Source organism: Chroicocephalus ridibundus, chromosome 5 (assembly GCF_963924245.1).
Source record: "Chroicocephalus ridibundus chromosome 5, bChrRid1.1, whole genome shotgun sequence".
Classification (NCBI taxonomy): domain Eukaryota; kingdom Metazoa; phylum Chordata; class Aves; order Charadriiformes; family Laridae; genus Chroicocephalus; species Chroicocephalus ridibundus.
Genome location: NC_086288.1, coordinates 50963196 through 50977768, shown reverse-complemented (window position 1 = coordinate 50977768; position 14573 = coordinate 50963196). Strand labels below are relative to the sequence as shown.

General features: G+C 50.7%; 1 protein-coding gene across 3 annotated transcripts in view; it reads right to left on the bottom strand.

Annotated features, from left to right (window-relative positions):
- Positions 1 to 12555, bottom strand: part of FGFR3 (fibroblast growth factor receptor 3) — a 59132-nt gene extending 46577 nt beyond the window's left edge. For all 3 annotated transcript variants that reach the window (XM_063335922.1, XM_063335923.1, XM_063335925.1), the window contains exons 1-2: positions 12431 to 12555; positions 12021 to 12246 (exon numbers count right to left, since the gene is read on the bottom strand). In XM_063335922.1, the coding sequence (XP_063191992.1) occupies positions 12021 to 12198 (178 nt within the window). In that variant the 5' untranslated portion in view covers positions 12199 to 12246; positions 12431 to 12555. The remainder of the gene's footprint in view (positions 1 to 12020; positions 12247 to 12430) is intronic.
- Between the last annotated feature and the right edge of the window lie 2018 nt (positions 12556 to 14573).

The following is a 14573-nucleotide window of genomic DNA, read 5'->3' as shown; positions in this document are numbered from 1 at the left end:
GCTGCAACACTCCGTCCTTGTGCTAAACTCAACTCTTATCCTTCAGCATTATTAGAAAGAGCTCGGAGAGACGGCAAAAGAAAAGTAGATGTCAAAAATTCTTTTATTTCTCCTCCTTAAAGAAGGCTGCTAAAGGGATTAGACAGCTTTGAGTTCACTGCTCTGTTAAATCAACCTTAAATATTTTTTCAGCTTGTTTGACTCGCTGTTCCTGTATACATTTGTGTTTTCACCTTTCTGCATTCAAATCCCACGCTTAGCGTTTGTTCTGCGCTTCTCACAGGAAACTTGGTCAGTTCTTTATTTGTATTAAGTCTACCGAGTTATAGAAAACAGACTTGGAAAACAAACCCTAAATTAGCAGGACTTACTGGCTTCCATGCATACGCGCACACACACAGGGCATCACATACCATCCGACCCAAACGCGGCGGTTTATCATTTCCAGCAGCAACAGCAGGGCATCAGGTTCACCAGGACGGACCTTTTAATGGTCTCCTGCAACCGTATCTATTACAGCGGGTTTTGGACTGCACGTAATAAATTAAGAGAGAGTTCAAGGAAGTCATGCGTGTCTCGGTTCCCACTCCCTTCAAGCAGTTTTAACGCCCCCAAATAATCACCTTCTACAAAGTGTACTACGTTAGGCTCCAGTGATGCCAGAAGCAGATTAGATACCTCTATAGACAGCTATTTTAATGCTGCCATAAGGAAATGCAGACCCTCTGCAGAGTGCCGCTTCCAGTGTCCTGCAGCAGGACATGGCTGGTCCTACCTGCACGAGCCAGGGACATTCCACAGGTACTTTTGGACACCTGCCCCATCCTCCACAGTCTGATTTTCCCAGCTTTTTCCTTCCTTCCCCCACAAGAAACACTTCTAAAAACTCTTCCTCTCTGCGAACGAGCACCCAAGTGTCCGAGTAAGATGGATGCTGTTGCGACAGCAGGGATGGTCATTGCAACAGGCAAGCCAAAGGAAAAAGAAAGTAGCTACTTCTCTCTGTCAAATGGAAAATGTGGATGATAAAAACCGAGCCCAGCAGCCACCGGAGGGTTGGATTTGTCTGAAAATCAGTCACCGAAGCTAAGCTTCAGCCACACTTCCCTTGGGTGGGATGGGCGGAAGAACCACCACCTCGTACCAACCACTAGAGAAGACATGAAGTTGGACAACCTCCTCAAATATTTACGCCTATTTATCCATGTTGATGTAGACATCCATATGTGGAGCAAGAGATGCCCACAGCAGTGAGACCAAGTTTAGAGTGACCCAAAACCTGGGGTCTGGCCCCTCCACTCCATTTCCGAGGGCTGGCAGCTAGTTCAGGGTCATCTCCTTTCCTCCCTGCCCTGAGACACCACGCACTGCTCCTCCAACTGCTCCTTCTCATTCCCAAAATGGCCAGGCTCGACCACTGGGTGAAGTTATTCCTGCAAAGACTGCACTGCTTGTCCACACCTCATTTGCTATGCACTGGGAGGAGGGGGAGAAAACCTCCACTTCAAACATCTACATGTATTTTGAAAGCACCTGAGGAGGCTTGGGGCCCGTTTTGCCAGGACTAACACATTCCGCCCACAAGACGACCTTGTTCGGAGCATGCAGACAGCTCCTCACAGGAAGGATTTACATGGCGTGGGGTCACCAGAACCAGCACAGGCGGGCAGCGACCCACTGCCAAAACCAAAGCGGTGGGTACAAACCTGCCCCGTTTTGCCCCTGCACTGAGGGCGATGGGGCAAAGAAGAACCCCTGCTGTGCCCCCACCCACCTCTGTGGCTCCCATCCCTCCACAAAGACTTTCCCCACAGAGAAGCCCACTGCCTTCTCAAATCCCAAGATGCCAGCCCATCTACACATAAAAATGAGGCGGAAATCTCACTCTTTCACTAAATAATGCACAGGCTGGAGTCCCAGTACAACTCAATAAACACTTTCCAGGAGTTATTTTCCTTTTTGCCTGGCCAGATCTCAAAGCATTTCTGCGGCAGTAGGTTTCAGGTTTGGGTTTCCTTTGCCTCCTTGTCCAAATAATGGCTATAGTAATCGAACCACTGGCCAAAAGAGAATTAAGCGTGACCCTTTCGTCCACCCTCTGGGGGTTCCTGTTTGCTCCTGCAGCTCCCTCTGCTCTACCTGAAACAAGGGCAAGAGAAGGCGCTGCTGTCAAGGTGTCCCCCTCCGAGGCACTGAAGACTGACAGAAAGGTTAAGTAACAGTAACACAATATCAACACTGTATTTATTTAAACTCCACAGTACATACTGTATTTATTTTCTGTCCCAGCTAGGATGGGAGCTGGGGGTGCAGGAGGGTGGCTTTGCCCAGTACCTTCAAGGCCAATATCGGCAACCCCCAATAGCGGCTTATACTCTTGTTCCTAAGCCAGGGAAATCAAGAGCCTGGAAAGCCCGAACCTTATTTTTATGCTTAATTACAGATTTGAAGTGCCTGACACCAGTCCCTCGCTCATTACACTTTTGACACTGATGCCTTTGGGCCGAGCTGGAATGAATGCTTTACGCTTGCTCATCACTCACTGCGTTCACCAGTGTTTAACTCCTGAGAAGGTGGGTGATGGATTTGTAGCAACTTTGGGCAGGGATGCAGAGAGGACACCATCTGCCACTTCTTACTTCTCTTTTTATTTTTTTTCCCCCCCTTCCTTTCTGTAATTAATCAATTTGCAAATTGGGAGGCAGAGTTCCCTTGCAGTCTCCTCTTCCAATCGCCCCTGCGACGCAAAGGCGAAGGACGCATTAGGGTGGCTGCAAGGTCTAAGCGCTGCCCCTGGGGCGAGAAGCGGCATTAGGGCCAGTGAGGGGGAGTGCTGGGCTCCCAGCCCTGTTGGGCGAGAAGCGGCATTAGGGCCAGTGAGGAGGAGTGCTGGGCTCCCAGCCCCGTGGGGCGAGAAGCGGCATTAGGGCCAGTGAGGGGGGGTGCTGGGCTCCCAGCCCTGCGGCTCGGCCCATCCAGGGGCCTCCGGGGGCCCGACCCACTGCACGCTGCAAGCAAGAGGCTTTTCTGAGTTTTCCCTGGGGAAAAGAAAAAAAAAAAAAAGAAGAAGAAAAAAAAAAAAGCTTTCACAGAAAGCTGCGAGTATATGCATAACACACTGGCTGTAAAAACTAACATATTTTTTAATATAATTTTTTTTCCAACTGCATCCGCTCGCAGCTCATCTCTTACGCAGTAAACACCAGCTAATTTACGCACCTCAATTTACCAGCTCCCCCCTCCCCACTTGTGCATGAATCCCTAGCCTATTAACACAACTATTTAAACTGGACATGTTTTCTTAAACATTCTTCTTCTTTCATAAACTGCCAAGTGACAGTTGTTTACTGTCAACAAGCCTGGGTACTCTAAAACAGGGAGAAATATGCCCTTTTAAAAGGCAGACATATCGGCTACCAAAGGAAGATTAAAATCTGGTGTTTTTCTCTTCTCCCTCCCCAAAAATGCTTTATTCGTACAGATGCACACGATACAGATCAGGAGAGATGGTACTATGCCTAATTCCAATCATTCTTTTAATTAAAGACAGGCTCATGGAGGATTTATCTCTGGTTGCACATGTTAGTTGTCAGGGCGCACTCTTAACTCCCTAATCTTCCCATTGCAACTGGCTTTTCCTCTTCACTTTTAGCTCCGATACCCCCATCTCCCAAAGCACATCTCGGGGAATCAGCACGCTCATCTTGCACGGATCCTGCTACAGGTTTAAAACAAAATGCTTGCCTGGGGGAATCTATATAGAGAAGTTAAAAAATTTTAAGCAAAAAAAAAAAAAATCAAATCACAGGTTAGTTCAAGTCCACCAGTCTCCAAACAAGCTGCTGAAATATTTTGCTGGGAGGGAATTTCTTGTGCTTGAGTCTCGCATGCAAAAGGGGGAATATGAAAAAAAAACCAAAACCAAAAAAACCCCAAACCACCCAAATCCTCTGAGAAAACTCTTTTTTTCCCCTACTCTGGCTGCCTGTGAAACACTGGGAAAGCTCCTTGCTCGGCTCCTGTCCCCGTGCAAGTGGTCCTGGAGCTCCGCAGCCCCGTCCTGTCCGTGGGAAGGACCAGCTCACCCCCGGCTCGCCCCAGCTCGCCCCCGGACCCCTGCAGGGGATTATTAACACTCTCCCCGGCGCATTGTGTGGCTTGCAGATCACGGTGCTGGGCGCTAATGCCGGCCGACACTGATACGATGGCACCAAGGATGGGGTGTGAGGGGATGGAGGCCGGCGTTGCAGCTCAGCTCCACGCGGGACTCGCGCCGGAGTCACAGGGGGCCCAGGCAGTGGCCATCACCATGGCCTCTGGTGCTCACGTTTGGGCTTGCATCAAAACTAGGGTTATAAAAACTGAGATGGGAAGAAGTGAACGTCTGCGTTACAGCAGGTTGAGAGGAACAGGAGGTCACGGAGAGCCGGCGCCAGGGATCGCCCCCACGAAGCACTGCAAGGCATCTCCCCACCCCCAAACCAGGGAGCCTTTTTTACCCGCCGAGTTTCCTCTGCTTGTTAAAATGTTTGGGTCATTAGAAAACTTGCCAAACAATCCCCGCTTATGCTAAATAGCTGCTCCCACCACGATCTGTGAAGGGCTTCAGCCTGCTCCCTTGGAAATCAATGGGGGCTTTTCTGCTTAAGATTCAATAGACGCAAGATCAGGACCTCATTATTATTTTTACAGGACTACAAGCAGCAGAGACCGGCAAAACCCCCAAACAAAGCAACAACCCTCCAAACCGGGAGCCAAACTTGCCCTGAAGGATCTTTACAAGCTCTGCCAAGCATCAAAGTAAAATTAAAAATCCAATTCTTGGGAGCTTTTCAGTTTTTTGACAGGGAAAGCGCAAGGTTAATAAAGGCTGGTCTCATCATTTGGATCCAGGAACATCTCCCGTAGCTCCCTTTTCCTCAAAAGAAAAGCCTTCACAGATGCGTATTTTGCTTTCCCCAGGGGGACTGAGTAAGAGGGGACGAGTTGTCAATCCAGGGTGATGCACATTGCCCTGCGGCACCCCATGGGGCCCAGAGCAGAAACACCCTCAGGCCTTCCCATGCTCTCCTCTGTCCCACACCATGATGAAACCCACCAGTGGGTCCCTCTGCAGTGCCACCACCAGCAACGCAGGGGACCAGGTGGCTCCTGGGAGGTGGGTCCTGCTGCGGGGACCACATCTGCACCCCATCTCCACAGAAGCCAGGTGCCACCTGCACTTTGTGAGAGCAGCGTCAGAGACTCTCTTGTCCTTAGCATCCTCCTCACAGCTCTACGACAGGCAAGTTCCCCGCTTCTTGCCTGTTACTTTGCATTGCTCCTCTCTCTTGGCATCGGTGAGAGCTCACCTACGCACCGCATAACCACCACCAGGTTTGGCCCCTAAGCAACACCCAGCTATTTTGCTGACTCCCCTACACCCAGCTCGCCCCAGGTCAACTCCAAAATGCTTCAACTCCATTTTACTCCCTTACTGCTGGGTACTAGCCCAATTCTCCAAAGCTTTACTGATTTAACTAACATCAGCTGAAACACTTCAGTGAGATTCCTTGTGAACAGCACAAGGTAATTCAGTGTAATAAAGGCACAACTACAAAACACTCCATTCTGGGGGGGCAAAAGCATTAAACGAAGATAAGCTGACAAATAATTTAATCAGTTATCAACCAGCAGGAGCTGGGAAGCCAGCCTTGTGGGTCTCTGGCATGCCATGGTGCACCATGATTGCCTGTTACTTCCTTTCCCTAAAAACCTTATATTCAAAATAAGGGATGTAGCGATGGCTTGGCTTCTGAGGTGAAAAGGAAAAGAGAGGGAAAAATACCCAAACTGACATGCTGCCATGTGTCAGCTTGACATCTGCAGGTAGTTCAACAGCTCCCAGTACAAGCCCTGGGTGCAAACACCAACGCTGGGGTCCTCATGCTGCGGCGTTCCCAGGGCAGAGTGCCTTCAGCGCACACCGCAGCCTGCGGAGCTTTGCTTCCTCGCAGAGAGCGATCCTCAACTGCGTCCTTTTCTCACCCGAAAACTTGGAACCCTTCTCGCTTCTGAGTCATTAATACTTTTAACCCCTCGCGACCTGCAGAAATGGCACAGCCCCAAAATCTCACAGATGCTAAACGTGTAAGCACATGGTAATTGTTTTGCATACAGTTCTGCGTGATAAAGAAATCTGCTTCCAAGTTTTAACATAACCTTTTTATTAAACCAACTCTTTATCTTCCCCTGCTTTCTGGATTTGAGAAAGCAAGGCCAGCACACAAGACCTACCTTCCCCTCTGCAATAAATACCACACCTTTTCTAGACGAATACATCTGAAACTGAAGCAGTTACTGGAGAAATGTTTTCTTACTTGACTGTGCTGCTACTCTTAAAGAAAAAAAGCTTTGCTACATGGTGTAACCCGAGTGTCACACCAACAAAACAAAACAAAAAAAAGATTTAACTACCTGGCTAGCCCCTGTCCACCTGAACGCGACAACTCCCCAGATAGCCTATCAGAATAATAGGGCAGGTTTACGTCTGATTACCTTTCACATTTTAACTACTAAGTTTACCAAAGGTTTTACTCAGCTCATATCTCACAATTCTTGTTTGCTTTTGATATTACAGAAACTTCCTGGTCATTCAAGCCAAGGAACAGATATTCTAGCACACCGGGAATACCGCATTCACCGCAGGAATAAAAGCCCTTCTTCACACACCCAGGGCTCTAAATCATATCTACGGCACTTGGCAAGCTGAGCTGTAAGGATATCGGAAAGGGGGCACCAGGACAGTCAGCTCTATTTCAGAGAAAAAGTACATTTTTTTTTTACATGATCACCAGATAATCAGCCAAAAGAGGGGCAAACAGTAAACTGATAAACTATGTAGCAGGTCAAGAAAAAGTCAAGAGCGTAACAAGGTATTTTAAGGTGCTTTCGGCATCGTACATGTCTTCAGATATGGCTTTAGCTTGGAGTTTGCACAGGGGATGCTATTGGATTTGCTCCTCCCAAGTGCCCTCATTGCCCGCTTTCACATACCACGGATGGCTCTGCTGAACCGCAGGCCCACTTGCTGCAAAAAAAAAAAAAAGGATGTATGGCAAATTTTTACCAATCCACCATCCTGGCATCCAGGCTGGTATGTGGAGGAGAATAAAGTTTATAAACTAACGAGTATTAAAGGAGATGAAACGACAAACAAACACTGACGCTACCTAATGACTTGGAGGGCGCTGGGTCAGTAGGCGATTTCAAGCGGTTCTTGGTTTTTTTTGAAGGGTCAGAAAAAATGAAGAAACAGGTATGCAGAGCCAGACAAACTCCCAGGACACAGGAAAAGTTACAAGCACATAGCACACTAGGAAAAAGAGAAAAGCCCATTCAAATGGGGAAACAGAATAAAAATAAAGTCTGTACAATTGATCATCTGTGTATCAGGTCCAGCCCAGCTGGGAAAAAAAAGTCTTCCAACTGGGGAGGGAATTTCACCTGTATTTTTAGTACAAATATCTGAATTTGTAACATTCCTTTTAGTTCTACTCCACATATACTAAAGACTGCGAAAAGCTAAACTGTGAGGAGAACACAGCCATTTCTCCACCTATTTGGAAGCCTGAGGGCCCAAGCCCAGGCTCCTGGACTGGATCCTACGCACTTCAATGACCAGCCAGAAAAACCGAGCAGCAGGCCGTGCCCAAACCTTAGCCGAAATTCAGGTTCAGTTAATGCTTTCAGTCACAGCTCTGTTTGCCAGCTGACAGATTGCTGTCAGAAACATCTTGGCCAAAGGCTTTTGTTAAATGGAAATTTTATGAACTGCGCAGAAACTGGAGTTATTCCCTATCTTTTAGGGTCTCTAACTAAAATAGCAGAGGTACGCAGTAAGTTTTCAGGGAGGACAGGTTTCTAAGCATGTAGTTAAGCATGGATGTCAAAGTTCACTTTTGTTGACCTTTAGAGGAAAAGTTTTGCTTCCCAGCTTTGTATAGGGGAAAAAAAATCCCTCCCCTAGAAAAAACTCAGCTTTGTGCAGGCAGCAGACTGGGTCCTGCTGGATGGCAACGGTCCTGATGTAGCGGGGATGCAGCAATCAAGACTCTGTTAGTGTTCGCCTAACTTCACAAACCACGCTCAGGCAGGGTTCTGGACAGGTACGCTTTCCCGAACAGCACTGAAGATTTGTTGGAGGGAGTCGTAAAAGTTAACACGCTGGTCAGAGTGGCTTACTTTAATTGCATGATTTAATTAGCAGATCAACACTTCGCTACCCAACTTTCAGATTTACTTTCATCACGTTCCCTACTCAGTGGTTGCTAATAAAGTCTTAATTAAAAGAAAAAAAAAAAACCAACTCAGATTTAATTGGAGTGACCCTTGTCAATACGCGTAGAAGACGTGACGTTATAGAGCTGGTATCGAATACATTAATGAGTCTGTCTCTGCACTGAAACAGAATTTCTAGTTTGCCATTTGCTAAGTAAGAAATACACTTTTTTTTTTAAAAAAAAGCCATAAATCATCATCTTTACTCATGTCTTCTTGTTTCATTGCTCAGCAAAATATCCTAGTCTCAACATTAGACTTAATTAGCTCTTTTAGCTCCTACTAATGTTAATGAGAACAATGCATCAACTTTTAATCTTAAAACTGTGTCGCTCATAGCTGCCCACTGGATCTAAAGGATATCTTGCCTCAGGCACAAAGTAGGCAAGAACATAAATATATAATGGAATCTTTAGAGGGGTTTTTAACGTGTAAACCCCAAGGCCGGCTCCAGGAATTTGGCACTCTGATACCTTTATAATTTCAGGGTGAACTTTGAAACGCTCAGATACACAAAGCGAAGCACCTTGGACCCTCCGCTGGGCACACGCTGAAAGGCCACAAGAGCCCAGCTGCCGTCAGCCGCACGAAGAAAAATATCTCACCCAGTGCTTCACCACTTCTTTCCAAGCAGAAAAGTCACAGGAATCAGTACGTGCCCTCCCACTCAACTCAAGCAAAATCCCAAAAAGGGCCCTTTTCCATTCTTTCAGCTTGCAAACTGCCCGTGCAGTAGCTCTGGGTGACAATTCGACTCCAGTGCTGCATAGGGAAACTCTGGTCCCTGTTCCTGACAGACTGGGAGAGCTCTCCCCTTCCCACACAAACCTGCCCCAACCTTAGCAGCTCTCTATACAACTCTTACAATGCAGGCAGACAGCTTTAGCAGCTAACTAGTGCAATACAAATCCTAAGAAGCCCTGAAATTCCCTTTTTCCCCATATACTGTGTGCAGACAGACACATACAAACCAGCTACATACAGGAGCCGGGCCGGTTATCAGAAGTTTTTAAAAGTGAAACGCTGCCATTGCAGTTGGTCTGCTCTCTAAGAAAACAGGCAGCGTTACTTGACATTCACAAATCGTACGAAGTAATATCTTTATCTGAATACTAATGCAAATTGGACGGGCGTTTTTATATTGATGTCTATTCTATGGCTGCTGAATAGACTGACCGCTTGCTCAAGGCTGCAAAGGAGTTCACTGACCTCCCTAATCATCTCTGTCATAGCCCCTGAATGACATACACATTCAATCCTGCCTTGCCTCTCTACTTTCATTCATAAAAAAAAAAAAAAAAAAAGAGGGAAGGGGGGGGAAATTTGACATTGTTCTTCCTGCAGCAGCCCCGAGAAAAGGAGAGAAGAGAAACTCAGCCCAGATGAGGCCCCTGGTGTTTTTAGTTTAGCTTCTATTCAGCAACAGCCCCGCCATCTGCCTCCTTCCTGCCAACAGCCGAACACCTCCCTGCGGAGATGTTAAAACCTGCACCCCCTCCACCTCCGCTAATAGCGAGTATTCATATTAGCAAACATACACATACCTCGAGAATGCCTCCCTTCAATGTGTGTTTTATGTAGCTGAGTATAGGCACAAAGCAGTAGCTGTTACAGCCTTCACAGCCCCGTGTGGAGAATTAGATCACTGGGGAAAAATCCTTCCAAGCCCCTTTATGGAAAATAAGGCCTTAGACTGTAAATGCAAAGCCCAGTGAACAACAACCCTCAGTAATGAGCCAATACCCCATGGCCCATTTGACTAGAAGAAAGAATTTGCTTTTTACCATTCAATTCAAAAAGACAGAAAAAGTAAAATGTATTTTTACTTGGCTCTGAAGGTTTATATTCTTTACAGTTTCTTTTGCTCAACCTTTTCCCCCCCGGGTCGGACGGGCAGCGGGTGTCCTCGCACTGGCAGGGCCACGGGCTTCGGCACAGAGCTGGGCCAGCAGTGCCGGCTTCACGCTTGCCCACGCACGTGGTTGGTGGTGGGAGAGCCACCAGCATCGCAAAGCTGCCCCTGCCTTCGCAGCCCCCTGTCCGCGGCAGCCTCCAGCAGCCCACAGCGACGGAACAACCCTTGGAGACATCGGTGGGTTTCAGGGTTAACGAGAGCCCCTTGCTCAGGGCTGAATCCGTTCCCAGGGAACACTGGCGGGGGGAGGGGGGTTTGACAGCAACACCTTCACTTTGGAGAAATCTGACAGAGTGGCAAGAGAGCCCATCCTGAGGATTTCCACTGGAGCCCCTGGAAATCCCAACCTGTGGCTCAGCCCACAGACATCACCAGAGGGACGTTTCCCTCCGTGCGACCTCCGGGTACGTGCCACTTGTTACAATTCAAGCAGCATCCTAAAGCCTTAATGTGCAAAGGTGTCTTAGAGCACGGGAAGGGTTTAGCACCAGTTGACCACATCATCAGCCCCAAGCTATGGTCTGAAGATGCAGGTGGAAGCACAGGGGACCACTGAGGCAGCCACCGAAGTTGCTCCCCACGCCTGTGGGCTCAACTGTGACCAAAGTGACAGCGCCAATACGTGCTTCAGGCTAAAATAGGGAGAACCGGGGACACCTCGTTTCTGCCGCTTCCCCCCGCTGTGACCAGCGCAGGCTGCTTGCTTCCTCCCGCACACCGACCTCATCTGCTCTGACCAAGTCGCTGAGATGTTGCCCCATAAATCAATTCTTTTGGCTGTGAAAAATGAGCCAAACGAGTTACACTAAGAATCTGGTGTTTTATTAGGACTTTCTTGAAAACAAAACCAACCCCCGGTGTGATTTATAGCTTTAACCAAAAGGGGTATGAAAGTAATGCCCCCACCCCCCAGCCTCCACGAAGCCCATTTATTCCCCTGTCACTTTTTTGGCAAACAGGCTTCAAACCCTTTCCTGAACAATGGAAACTTTCTGCCGGGTACATGCAATCCCGAAGACGGGGGGCTGCGAGGGGGCTCCCTTCCATTAAAGAGCTTTGAAAAATAAACAGGGACTCAGGTAGCAGCTGAGGCATATCAGAGAGACACGACGTTTCAAACCCGCCGTATACTTAATAAAAAAAAAAAAAAAAAATCAGCTTCTGTCCGACGTGTTAACTTTTTTTTCACTTGCAACTACAGTGCTGCCACTCGAGGGGAAATCTTCACTGGCTTCCCCGAAACGCTGTCCCCTTCTCCGCAAAGCCGCAGTTATTAAGCTGCGACCCAGCGTGTGCGCACCCGGAGCTGTCGCAACTCTTCTGCTCCCCGAGATGTGGCTATAAATGACTCTCCTTACTTTTCCCCACCCGAACACGCATAGCCGGAGCATTTCTGATGCGCGCTAAAGATGCGCGCTACACGTCTACGGAGGCATCTTTCCTTCCCCAACGCAAAAACGGGTCAAACCCCGGGAGCTGCACGTAACGCCACCGCTGGGAGAGGACTCCTGGGGGACAGCGACCGTTTCAAAAGGAGTTTTTCCCCTCCTGGGCGCCTCTGCAGCTTGGCCGAACCGCGGTGAGCGGAGCATTCACCCCGGCCCGGCTGCCACCTCCCCGGCCCCGCGTTTGTAACTCCCGGTCCGAAGACGGCTCCGGCGGTCTCCATCCTTCCCCTCTCTGGGAGAGGGGGGCTCGCAGCCCTAAACCCGACCCACCCCCCCCTCGGCTTCCCGCCTCCTTCCGCGCCCATCCGCAGCACGTGTGCGCGGCCGCGCAGCCTTACCTGCCGGCTGCCCGCCGCTCCTCTCCGCCGCCGCCGCGCCGCCGCCCCGCCGCCCCGCCGGCATCCCGCCGACGGCCGCCGCCAGGCACAGGCACCAGACGGAGCCCCAGGCCGCCCGCATGCCTCCGGCCCGGCGCCGGGGCAGGGCGGCCGCCGCCGCACCGCCCGCCTCAGACATCCCCCGGCCGCATGCTGCCGCCGCTCACCGCTCCGCTCCGCCGCCGCGCTGCCGGGAGAGGGAGAGAGGCGCTCAGGGGCGGGAGGAACCCCCCCGCCCCTGGTGCCGGCACGGAGGGGGAAAAGGAAAAATAACAACAAAAAGGAAAAATAACAGAAAAAGTGCCGCGGGGAGTAAAAAAGCGCAAAGGGACGCACGCAGCCCGGGCGCTGAGGGGCGGCGGGGCGCCTACCTGCGCAAGCCCCGCGGCTGGCCGCGCACCGCGCATGGAGGGAGGGAGCGCGCCCGCGGGAGCCTCCGCCGCCGCCCTCTCGCTCGCCCGCTCGCCGCCGCGGCGCTCCTGCGTCTGCTCGGCGCGGCGCGGGGCGCGGAGCGGGGCGGCCGCGATGTCCCCGCCCGCCGGGCCGGGCCGCCCGCCCCGCCGCCCCGCCCCGCCCCGCCGCCGCCGCCGCGGGGGGCCGCGCCCGCCGCCCGCGCCGCTCCGCGCCCGGCCCCCGGGGCTGCGTGGGGGGGAGCGGAGTCGGGGGGGTGGGGAAGGTCTCCGGCGGGAAGGGGGCGGCGGGGCGCCCCGCTCGGGGCGGGCAGCGGCTCCCGCCACCTCCCCGGGGCGAAGCGGGCGCACTTTTCCCATACGCACGAGATTAAAGTTGACTCGAAACCCCACGGCGGGGCTCCCGTGGCGGCTGCAGAGTGGCACCGTGTGCCGCGGAGCTCAGCCGTGGACTTTCTTTTTCTGGCCCTGCAACAGCGCGTTTTCTGAAAAGAGGCGGCGGGAACGGGGCGGAGGGGGGATCCGGGGGTCGCGGGCAGCGGGTAAAGCTTTGGCTCAGCCTGGGGACTCCCACAGCAGGAGGGCAGGGCACCCACTCTCCCGGCAGGGATGCCACACTGTACGCCGAGGCAAAGCCACCAGCGTGCAACCTGCTTCCAGCACCCTGACTGCGCCCACCAAACACCCAGGATCGCTGTGTTGTGTTGATGGGAGTAATCACAGCCTCCGCGCGCTCTGCGTGTTTGCTGCCACTAGCTGGACTAGCTACTTCAATAAAATCTGATTAAATGTCACTTGTATCTAGTTAGGACTATGATGACCTAGTTACTATCATAGTTATGATTTGGGATGTTATGGTCATCTCAGAGACCCCCTGACATGGCGGAGTTGCCTAAGTTCATCAGTTATTGCTGACAACCGATCTGAGCTGCTTCGTACAGAGAAGTCACAGCTCTGCTTTAATCCCCCTTGATGTAGCAGCTCATTCACCGAAAAAAGATGCAAATATTATCAGAGCTGAAAATGCTCTGCATAGGGGGCCCAAAAAACCCAACCTCCGTAAAAATCAACAGTGGTTGTTCGAGCCAGAGGAAAAGCCGGGGCAGTGGGAGTGGGAAGGTTTGGCTTTTAGTGAGGGCGTACGGCGGGGATCGTCCCCGGCAGCCATGGAGGGCTCGGAGTTCGCGCTGTTGTCGCTGCGACCGGGATCTGTCTTGACACCTTTATCAGGCACAGAGACTCTGACATCTCAATACTGTGGCATTGTGTGGGGAAGCATTGAGACGGGGCTGCGGCGAGGAAATCCTACATGTCAGCGGAGACCCTCGCCAGTGACACCGTCAGTTTACATGAAAACAATGGAGGGAAAAGCAGACATATAAATAAAATGTGGTTATTTCACCGTCACAGAGATGGCTTGGCAGCATGTCAAACGGCACGATGTTTGCTCTCACAACTGCTGTGCTGGAGGTGCCAGAAAATCAATAAAAATAAAAACAACAGCAGCATAATTGTAACACTGCACGAGGAGTTGTTGCCATCGTTATTTCGAAGATGACTTTTTGTTTGCAAAAAAGCAGGGCCAAATTCTGACCTCATGTAAAGTCAGCAGGGTGAGAGCAACACCCGCTATTGTTACTATTACGGTCCCCATTCGCCAAGGGGAGAGCAGCAAAGGGGGATCAGGAGCTCTCCTAAGCCTGCAGCTAAAATAGTGAGAATTCAGGGTGGTTTCTCACACTGTGACTGTGTTCCAGAAGCACTGCGGTGACGGTGCCTCCATGTCAGGTGAAGGCAAACACTTTTGTGATGCTCCTGGGGTGGGGTAATAGGATTGAAACAGCCAATCTGAACCCGGGCAGTTTTAAGGTTGCTGGGAGACGTCAAGGTCTGCATCTCAGATCAAGTCAGCTCAGCCCCTTAATGGTTTTGAACTGGTTTTCATTTGGAGGAAAACTAAAAGCTTATAACATTTGGAAGCCCTTTACAACAGGAAATCAAAGGGGTATTGAGATAGTCCTGTATGAAGGACTTCAAGGTTCGCAGATTTCCCTAGAGTGGGATATTTTTAGGTTTGCCATTTATTAACCTCTGGTGCAGCACT